At 35.7% G+C, this 11,532-nt stretch overlaps 1 protein-coding gene across 1 annotated transcript in view; it reads right to left on the reverse strand.

Annotated features, from left to right (window-relative positions):
* LOC111052137 overlaps positions 1-7,562 on the reverse strand; it is an 86,290-nt gene extending 78,728 nt beyond the window's left edge. Inside the window, exons 1-3 of the mRNA XM_039443429.1 lie at positions 7,269-7,562; positions 6,743-6,890; positions 4,482-4,643 (exon numbers count right to left, since the gene is read on the reverse strand). Coding sequence (XP_039299363.1) covers positions 4,482-4,643; positions 6,743-6,871 — 291 coding nt within the window. The 5' untranslated portion in view covers positions 6,872-6,890; positions 7,269-7,562. The remainder of the gene's footprint in view (positions 1-4,481; positions 4,644-6,742; positions 6,891-7,268) is intronic.
* Between the last annotated feature and the right edge of the window lie 3,970 nt (positions 7,563-11,532).

Below are 11,532 nucleotides of genomic sequence, written 5' to 3' on the forward strand. Positions count from 1 at the left end.
AACTCCATACCTGGGTGAAAGAAAATTAATGATTTGGTTTGATATTGATTAATGTTGTATGAATTTAAAATTCAGCTTTATGTATATCTTTAATTATTGTTATTTTGAAGTTGCTTTCCATGACGAAACACTATATAATAACTTTATTGAAGTTCTGACACTGTGTTACTAGTAAATATTTGAAAAAAACACTTACTTTTGTTGGAGTATTGAGGAATGCATTTCACTCCTGAAGAGGAGCTTCATCAGCCTGTCACCAGGGGCGCTTGCTCTTATGGGTTGGACTGTGAGGCCAAAATGTGGGAAAATATTACATTTGATTTGAAGTTAAGTTGATCATTTAATAAGTTGGATTTGTCATAGTGGAGGTGTTTAAAAATTTCGTATTGTTCTAGTGTGTTGAGTCTCTGGCTTTTTTTGAAGAATGTGTAGGATTTCGATATCTGTCTGTATGTTTTTGTGATTGTGTCCTGTGGCTATTAAATGTTCTGCATATGTAGATTCTGAATTTGAATTTACTGCTTTTATGTGCTCATTGTATCTTATTTTGAAGCTACGGCCGGTCTGTCCAATATAGAATTTTGGGCATGTATTACATTTTAGTTTATAAATTCCTGTCTTTTCAAATTGTGAGCTGTCTATTTTTCGTGTTTTTAGTTGGGTTTTCAAGTTGTTGTTGGTTCTAAATGCTGTTTTGTAGCCTGATTTTTTGAATATGTTTGCTATGGATTGTGATTTTTGATTGAAATATGTTAGTGTGACATATTTGTTGGGATTTGGGGGTTTCTGTTTCTTGTTTTTCATTTTATGAAGTATTTTGTCTATTACATTGGATGAGTAGCCATTGTTTTGTGCCAGATATTTTATAGTGTTCAGTTCTGTCTGGTAATCTTCTTTTGTAAGTCTATCTTCTTATTAGTCTATGGATCATGGAGTTAAAGGCAGCAAGTTTGTGTTGTGGTGGATGATTTGATGTTTCATGTATGAGTGTATCTGTCATTGTGGGCTTTCTGAAAATACTAAATCTTGGTTTGTTGTCCTGTTTTGATATGGAGAGGTCCAGAAAGTTTAGGACATTGTTGGTTTCATATTCTGCAGTGTATGAGCATATAAGAGCATAAGAGCAAGCGCCCCTGGTGACAGGCTGATGAAGCTCCTCTTCAGGAGTGAAATGCATTCCTCAATACTCCAACAAAAGTAAGTGTTTTTTTTTCAAATATTTACTAGTAACACAGTGTCAGAACTTCAACAAAGTTATTGTTATTTCTTAGAATGCAATATTGAGTTGGTTGAATGTTAATTTATTGTAAGCCTATATTATAATATGTTATATATTGATATTAATGTACAAGTGAATAAGATATATTAAGACTCCACGTCGGCGTACAAGTTTTCTTTTGCCGACGTGTAGCACAAAGTTGTTTTCCTTTTTGTTGTATTCTGTATATATTTTTTGTGCAATAAACGATTTGATTTGAAAAAAAATATATACCATCTTATTTATGAAAATTCATTATGGAATTATTGAAAAAGATCATTTCTTACTTAATAAAATATAATTGATTTTTTTAAAGGAGAATGAACAGTTAATATTACATCAATAAACCGGTATCAGCTACCGTCTATAGAAGGAATTGCAAGAGTATCGGCAACGTTGTTCTGCTATCTTTCTCCACTGCCATTATAACGTGGACTGCACTATAGGAACTTGAGATTTGAAGGGTCCATTTTATCGGGTGAACTATGGATACCTTGGCTGTTATTGTTTCTTGTTTGTTGTCTTTCTTAAATATCATGTTTTCCAAATAGAATAGAATTTATTGCTTCTCATAAACAACAGTACAATATTACAAGAAAAAACAAAACAAAGATATCAAGTTATTATCCATATTACTATTTAATTATTATAAGTAATGCATTCATGTACAATATAGATTGTATGACTTGAACAAAGAGATAGATTCTACATGAATCAACACCCAATGAGATTCGTTGAAAATACATTGATAGTTGCTATAGTGAGGTCCACATTATAATGGCATACTTTCTGAGTAGCTTTCTACCAATTGTTATTTCAATCTTTTCATCATTTTACAGATGGAATTAAATAGAGAATGCATTTATTCAAATGCTAATTAATATATAAATATTATTTAACGAAAATCCTAAATAAATGCTGTAAATCACCCCGAAGACTTCTGCTACTGCAGACATTGACAACAGGGTTAACAGCTAGATGGAAATTCGATGAGAACTACTATCCAAAAATTAGTTGCCAGCCCGGGAATCGAACCCGGTACCTCCCAATTGCCAGTCAGGAATGCTTACCCTTACACCAAACTGACAATCTCTGGATAGCAGTGCTCACTTTATACGAAGCCACAGCGGCCAACCAGTTACAGATGGAATTAAATAGATAATGCATTTATTCAAATGCTAATTAATATATAAATATTATTTAACGAAAATCCTAAATAAATGCTGTAAATCATCCCGAAGACTTCTGCTACTGCAGACATTGACAACAGGGTTAACAGCTAGATGAGAACTACTATCCAAAAATTAGTTGCCAGCCCGGGAATCGAACCCGGTACCTCCCAATTGCCAGTCAGGAATGCTTACCCTTACACCAAACTGACAATCTCTGGATAGCAGCGCTCATTTTATACGAAGCCATAGCGGCCAACCTTTTTAATCTTTTCACCATTAATAGACTATTTGGCTGATTTCTAAAGCTGCGTACACATATACGCTCTTCCAACCCGCACCGAGCACGCTCCTCCCTCGTACCGCCCTCGTTCCTCCATCGAACCACAGTCGCGCCGCCCACGCACCCATCATGAACGTTACGGAAGATGTTAGATCTTCTCGCGTTCCCCGGTCGAACGACTGTTGCTCCCCGGTCGATCATCAATCGCTCTGCTGGAGTGACGTTCGGTTGCGGAGCAGAGCGAAAGTCTGTACGCACCTTAAGGGTACAAACACACTGAAGGCGGGGTGGAGCGTGGCGTGGTGTGGTCAGAGCGTTCATGATACACACAGGAAGCGTCTGAGCGTCAAGCGTCAATGGCCTAGAAAATGACGTTCAAAGTACATTATTATGTACAACAGTAGACCAGACTGGCACTCGCACTGTGACGCTCCGCTTGTAGACGCTCCGAAAAAACCCAGCTTGTTCCAAAGTTTGACGCCCCGCTCCGCGAGTAGACGCTTCCAATGTGTTGCATCTTATTACTTAACTGATACTGTTCACGACGCGCTCCACCCCGCCTTCAGTGTGTTTGTACCCTAACCTTACAACAAGTCAGCAATATGAAACTTTGCTTGACTAGTCGTAGTAGAAATAATAGTGTGTACGGTCGTAGATAAAATAGTATACTACTGTTTTATATGGTCTTTAAAGCACTCGTAAGATGTTCAAGACTCGCTCACTTTTGTCTTGAATGAATGAATGAATTTATTTTGCCAAAAACAAAATACAAAAAGCTTTACAAAGAATAAATACAAGTATATGCTACTGCACTTAAACCAAGATACATACATTTATTTAATTAGATATAATAACGAAATGATATCCTTTATATTACAAACAATAGTTATAAAATGAAGATTTAATTTATGTTCACATGCATAAGTACAGTAGGTGAGGCAAAAGGGAGATTCCTTGTGTGCCAGTGTCAGTCGTAAATCAGCTTAATCAGGGATTAATCTTAGGAGGGCCGTCCACTGGAACCGATCACGTCCGAACTAGCATCGGCCGAAAACTACCGAACGATCCCCCAACAAAGAAAGCTATAGAAGCTCGTCCATTGCAACAGGTTCATACGTCCGTGCATGGCCGATCAATTTTTCGATCCGAATTGAATGGGATTTCCGGCTGTATCCGGCCGAAGTCGAGCTGAGACAACAACATCCTAACCTCAAAATTGTTTCACAGTCTTGTCTCTTTTTGTTTTTTTTAACTTGTTCTGTTTTATAAAGTTTTAACTATGAACAATGAAAAGTTGATAAGCTTGTTTGAAGAGAATGTTTCATTGTGGGATATGCGAGACATCGTGATGTTCAAAGGAATCTGTAGACAAAGATTACTGAACAAATAGGATCTGAAGGTAAGATTATTGTGATTAGTGACTAATTTAGTGGATATTTGTTTAATCAATTTTCAAAATCTCAATATAATAATTTTTTATGAAAAATGTTGGTGGCTATGATAGTAGTTATTTCAATATTTATTCAATATTCAATAGATCAGCCAACTACTGAACCAGACTGACGTAAACGGTTCCAATGGACGACCATATTCGGCCGAATTAACGGCCGGCAGATTCGTCCGATCCAACGGCCGAACGGATCGATTGAATACGGTTCCAGTGGACGGTTAGCCCTAACTCTACATCTAACTCGTGCGTTAAAGACCTTCATTATAAAAATGTAAATGTTGTGTAAACTACTATTAGAGTTGAAATGAATGAGAAACTAACCTGTACGCCATTGCTATAACCGAGCACCAATAGCAGAGGTGGAGTTGAATCACAATCCTCACCAGCCTCGGGATAAAGTGATGGATCGTTATAATCGGCTTGCTCGAATCTGGCCCGTACTACGCTTTCCCTAGAGTCGCCTGGCAGAACACTTGAGTAAGCCTGCAATTATTCAAACATTTTTTTACGGCACAAATGACAAAAATGATGTGTAATTTTTTAAACATTGATAGATACAATATAATTCTTGACTATGAATGATGGGGAAGGACCAACAGGTTCAAAGCCCAAAACTGTTCCTTTCCCAAGCTTGGATAGAAATTGTCCAAAAATAGGTTATGTTTACACTTCATAAGTTTTGTCCAATTTTGAGTCTAAAATATACATAAACTAGCATAATTTGGGTTGACATTAGTTGATAAAATAAGAAGGCAATCCTTGTGCTATTTTCTTCAAAATTTAGACAAATGATCGACACAGTCCAAGATAAAGTTAGTTTTTCACGTAAATTCCTATACAGTTTTAGTTTAGAAATTATTCTTCCAGATCATGGAATATTTGTAGAATATAAACAACCCAAGCATTCAGGGTCGTAGAACTCGAAATGCTATAAATTTAGAATATGCAAGCGAAAAATCAGCAGCAAGGAGATTCAATTCCCAGCACAAGCTGCATTCAACTATAACTAAAAATACAAACTGCTGCCACAAAGTAGTAGGAATTTTTCTTCTCCTCTTTCGCCTCTGTGCTGATGCACAACTAACTAAGCACATAAGGAGTCCGTAGAGATATAAATGTAAATACTGATTGTTGTATAATTTTCATAAAAATATAGTGCATCAGATGAAGCTAAGGCTGAGCACATCTGAGGAGGCGCGGCTTGGTGATACAAAGTGTTTTAATGAAGATTGCCTTATCACACCGTTCCACGCCATGCCCGATTCAGTGTGAGTTCTTCCATTTAAAACATGAAGCACCTGGATGCAAAATACCGCACCGCGCCTCCTCAGGTGTGCATCCAGCTAAAGTTTGTCATGAGGTGCAATAATTATTTGGCGGTACGAAGTTCGCCGGGCCAGCTAGTGTATAAATAAATATCTAGTCTTTTTATCCAGTATGTATATCAACCACAATATTGATTCATACAATAAGTACATCATCAAAATGATTGGGAGAGGAAGAATAAGGTAACCTTGTGCTATTCCTCTTCCGAATTTAGATAAGGTTACACATAGTCCGAAATAGGTCAAGTCTTATTATATTACCTTCATAACTACTAAGAAAGTGAAATAGGCTGTTACATGAAGCTGGCCAGAGGGTGATTGCATACAGAGAACGGTCAGTAGTCTTAGGAGGATATGGATATCCATATATTTCTATAAATATATTTATACCCTACTAAAACCGCTGAAACTAGCAAGGCTCTATGTGTGAAAGAGATATTATAAGTAGAGGAAAAATCTGGAATCTGGGAAAATAACTTGTCACCACTCGTGCAAGTCATTAAATTGCATCAACCATTCTTCATCCAGGGGTTAGAATCCCGTCCCGGCAAGATATTTTTCTGGGCCCCCTACTCACAGATTTGTATTTTGTGACTATCAAACTATGTATGACTATAGTGTTTGGGCTTACGACTTGATCTATCCCGGAATGCCTTGTCATTGTAAATTGATCAGGTACGACCTGAAAACTAAAATATCAACTTTTTTTTCAGATATACGTAGAATCTTTCCAAAATGAATAATGTTATTACAAACAACATTTTGAATATAGCCTATTGTTGTACTTTTATTATTATCCTAAGCTTTCAAATTAAAAATGTAATTTGGTTACAGATTTTCTGCCAGATTCTAGTCTTAATTTTTTTTTTTGCGACTTACCATAGTTTCATTAGTTTAAAAAAATATGAATCACAGCAAAGTAACAGCTTTTACAAAATAATTATGGCATCTTGATTTGATATAATCTAAAATATAATTTTTGTCAGAATGTGAAACTATCAATAATTTGATGCTTACTTAGCAGAAACAAGACAAAACAATGTCTAGTCGAAGCTCGGCAAGAGAAGTAAAATTCTAAAAAGTCTTGGCACAAGTTTTGAAATGTTGACAGAAGAATCATTGATAAAAATACTGACCTATGGTAAATAGGAAAATGAAAGTAGAAATTTTTGAGCAAGAATCTGTACTGAATTGCCAATTGAAGTTGATAATGTTCAGTATTATCTACGTCGAAATGCTATTAAAAATAAATATTACCTGAGGTATAACTTCATGAATGAATCCAGCAACACTGTCAATAATGGAAGGGTCACTCACGGGTTGAGGAAGGACGACATGGCCCGTACTACCTTTTCGAGATAATCTTCGAGGCGAATCAGCTGACATTATAGATGAATTTATTAACCTGACGACAATAACAACACAATGGAATGCCAATTCAAACAAAGAGCGTACATACTAGCAATTCCAAATTCACACAACACGAATTGTAATGAGTTTTGCAATTAAAATAAAGTTGCACTGAAAGTTATTTCGACCTTGAACTATCAAGCACAGGTAAACAAAGGCTTGACAAAACACAACAATTTGCGTCGTTGTATCTAAACAAAGTAATCAAGTATTTTCGTTCAACTTACCTAAACCATTATTAGTTACAAGACGTGAATTGTGTTTGCAATATTTCACACAAAGATACTATAATCACAATTTTATGAATACGTAACTAATAATCACTTGATACGCATAAAAATTACGTTTTTAATTGAGTCTACTCTACACTTACAAAATTCCTAGCGTTGCGCCATTTGTATAATCCTCCTTGACAGCTGTTTCGTCACTGCTCTGGGAAAAATAAACGTCAGATGTTCAACTGTCAGACTTGGCCTTTAAAATTGAATTCAACAATTATCAGACAAAAAATGTATTAACATTTATGGTAGAGACGATCGTATACACTCAAATTAAAAAATAGTTTGAGAATTCAAACATTTTAACACGAAAAAGAACAATAATAGACTATTTTCAATCAGCTGCTACTCCCCACTACAATAATTCTGTCTGAGTAAGCAAGTGTCTTTGTCTTCTGAGCTGACAACAAAGTCAGCTGATTTGTGTTTATTATGGCAAGATTTTTCAAGATATCGATCTATCAGTCATCCGATATATCGAGGGAAAGATATCGATAGCAGAAAAATTAAAGACAAAAATTGATATGTAATTATCGATGTATCGGACCTGAATTATCGATATTTTAAATTATAATGATGAACCGTTCTGTGGATTATACGCATTGCATGTGCTTTTGTTGCAAGTTTATATTTTTTCACTCTTCAGTCCCAGTAGGATTTTAATTATCGTAAATATAAAGAGAGAAACACGAATGCGTCCTTATATATGATGATTAATCACCATGTTTCCAAAAATAAGGAATATTGATATATCGGTCTAAAATCAATTATACATAACTATCGATGTTTCACTGACATATCAGAGAGTCAAAAATCGATGTATTTTAAACCAATATATTTATATTGAATTTTGATATATCAATATTGTAGTATACCAGAAACCAGATGTTATGCAAAACAGATGACATAAATCAGTTATAATATTTAATAGTTTGTTGATTGGAATTCACTCCATCCTACATGTTTTAATAGAGATTACACACGTTGAGTATTAATCTTTGAGACTTATTTATTTCTAATATTCTACATGGCGCAGTCGGTAAATAAAAATCACAGCAAATGTCAACCATTCGACGGAACAACCGAAGATTGGATATATTGGCACGAAAGGTTCAAGATTTTCCTACGAAATGGAAACATCAAAAACGAAGAAAAAAAACGAGACTTACTACTTGAGAATCTGGGACCGCAACCATTCAAGATAGTTTTCGATTCTATGCATCCGACCCCCATAAACAACATTGGATTTAATGATGCGATAGAAGTCTTAAACAAATACTACACGAAACCACAAGCACCTCTATCCCAGAGAGTTTGTTTTTCTCGACGATTCCGGAATGAAGGTGAGACCATAACTCAATTTGAACTAGATTTAAGGTTTCTCGCAGGAAATTGTAATTTTGGTGATAACCTGGATGAACTTTTAAGAGATCAGTTCATATTAGGCATCAACAACGATAGTTGGCAACTTGAGTTATTGAGAATGCATGCATCAACACAAACAACTTTTACAAAAATAGTAGAATCAGCAAAATTGCTAGAAACCGTTAACCTTCAACAGCAAGAAATTAAAAACAGTTCTACAAATTTGAATAGACTAAAAATTTCTGATAAACATCAGGCAATGGAATCTAACCCTCAAAAGTACAACGAAGAATATGAAAAGAAATCGACTCTAAAATTGAACAAAAATACACATTGTCTCCGTTGTGGAAACCGGCGACATTCAGATGGTGTCATGTGCACTGCAAATAACAAATTTTGTAAAGCTTGCGGAGGTAAGAACCATTTTGCTAGAGCATGTCTAAAAGTAGGGAACGCTACAATTGTAAAAGACAAACAGATAAATCAGGTCCGCGAAAATTTATCAATAGAAGATGACAACCTGTCACTTTCCGATATTGAACATATAAGAACTCTGGAAAAAGGCTGTAAAGTAATGGTGAACGTTAAACTCAACAACAACACAGTGAAAATGCTGTATGATCCAGGTGCCGCTTACAGCGTTATTAACGAGAAATTATGGAAAAAAAATTGGAAGTCCCATTTTAAAACCAACAAGAAACCTCACGGCATACACAGGGATTGACATTGAAACACTTGGAGAAACACATATAAATGTCAATGCTTTTGGTGACTCCAGGAAATTACCAGTAATTGTTATAAAGAAAGATGACATACCTTTGTTTGGACTTAATTGGGTCCTCAAATTCAATCTACCCTTACCTCCCGGTGCTGAAATATGCTCAGTAAAAAAAACGATAAGCTCTCCACGAAAAAAGAACTCAGTTTTGGTAAATAAAATAATCACAGATTTTTCTGATGTTTTCAATCCAAATCTGGGAACAATAAAGAACTGCAAGGTACTTTTCCACATGTCAAAAAATGCCATACCAATAGTTGCAAAACCACGTCCAGTTCCGTTTTCCTTAAGAAAAGCAGTAGAAATGGAACTACAACGTTTAGTAGACAGTAATGTACTATCACCTGTAAACACAAATGAAGAACCTATCACATGGTCCTCACCAATAGTTATTGTGGTGAAACCTACAGGAGCAGTCCGGATATGTGCTGATTTTAAAACCACCATAAACAAGTTTATAAGTCCAGACAACTATCCCCTACCCAGGTTTGAAGAAATCACTTCAAAACTTACAGGAGGGAAAGAATTCACAATTATTGATTTGAAGGATGCATATCTACAAATGGAAGTTGATACTTCTGTACAAAAGTATCTCACTATTTCTACTCATAAAGGATTTTTCAGATATTCACGCCTTCCTTTTGGGATAAAAATAGCAACAGCAGCTTTTCAGTGTAAAATGGATCAAATCTTGGCTGGCTTGGAAGGCGTTGCATGTCTTTTAGACAATGTAATAATAACAGCTCCCACAAGAGAAGAACACATTAACAGAGTCAGGGAAGTGTTAAAACGTTTTGAAAACAATGGACTTCGAGTACAAACCACAAAATGTAAATGGTTTGAGGAATCAGTAAACTATTTGGGACACAGAATGGATCAAACAGGTATACACCCCACAACTGAACACATCAAAGCCGTAGAAGATATGCCATCACCGAAAAATGTCAAAGAACTAAGATCCTTCTTGGGATCAATCAACTACTACAGTAAATTTGTTCCACATTTACAATCACTGTGCGTTCCGTTACACAAATTACTTCAAAAAGGAGCAAATTGGCACTGGGATGAAAAACATGAACAAATCGCTACAAAATTGAGACATTTATTAACAACATCAGATACTTTAGCTCATTATGATGAATCACTTCCTCTAATTCTTGCCACAGACGCAAGTGAAGTCGGATTAGGTGCAGCTCTTTTTCACAGATATACTGATGGTACTGAAAGACCAATTTTGTTCGCATCAAGACAACTTGACATAGCTGAAAAACGGTACAGTGTGATTGAAAAAGAAGCATTAGGTTTAATTTTCGGAGTAACACGTTTTGAACAGTTCCTCTATGGCAGACACTTTGAGATTCGTACTGATCATAAAGCTTTAGTGAAAGTTTTCGGTGAAAATGACTCTATTCCAAAAGTTGTTTCCAACCGTATTGCTAGATGGGCTTTAATTTTGAGCTCATATGACTACTCAATAAATTATCACAGAGGTGCAGATAATGCAACGGCGGATATGCTATCAAGGTTTCCTTTGAAAAATGTATTGAAGTCAAAAAACGAAAAGTTAGGGGAAAACAATAGAGCACATCTTTTCCACCTTCGATTTCAAGATAATACCATTATCAACAAAGAGCTTACAAGAAGCAACAAAACATGACACAACACTTGCAAAAGTTACAAACTATCTCCAAAGTGGTTGGACAACAGATACAAATGTAAACAAAGAACTACTACCATATTACAATAAACGAGAAGAACTATCATTTGAAAATGGCATACTCCTCTGGTCGGGTCGTTTAGTCATACCCACAAGATTAAGAACAAAAGTACTACAAATTCTTCATGAAGGTCATCCAGGAATTGTAGCAATGAAAGGAAAAACACGATTCCAAGTATGGTGGCCTGGACTGGACAAAGATTTAGAGGAACATGTAAAACACTGCACCGCATGTCAAGAAAACAGAAACAGAGATGTTGAGATGCCACTTTTCTCATGGATTCTTCCAACAGAAGTGTGGTCTAGAATCCACATAGATTTCGCAGGACCATTTTTAGGGAAAATGTGGTGAGTCGTTGTAGATGCTAGATCGAAATGGCTCGAAGTAATACCCATGTCAACAACCACAACAAAATCCACAATCAATATATTACAAGATCTTTTTTCTAAATTTGGCTACCCAAGAATAATTGTAAGTGACAACGGTCCTCAACTGACT

Source organism: Nilaparvata lugens, chromosome Y (assembly GCF_014356525.2).
Source record: "Nilaparvata lugens isolate BPH chromosome Y, ASM1435652v1, whole genome shotgun sequence".
In the NCBI taxonomy this organism is placed as follows: domain Eukaryota; kingdom Metazoa; phylum Arthropoda; class Insecta; order Hemiptera; family Delphacidae; genus Nilaparvata; species Nilaparvata lugens.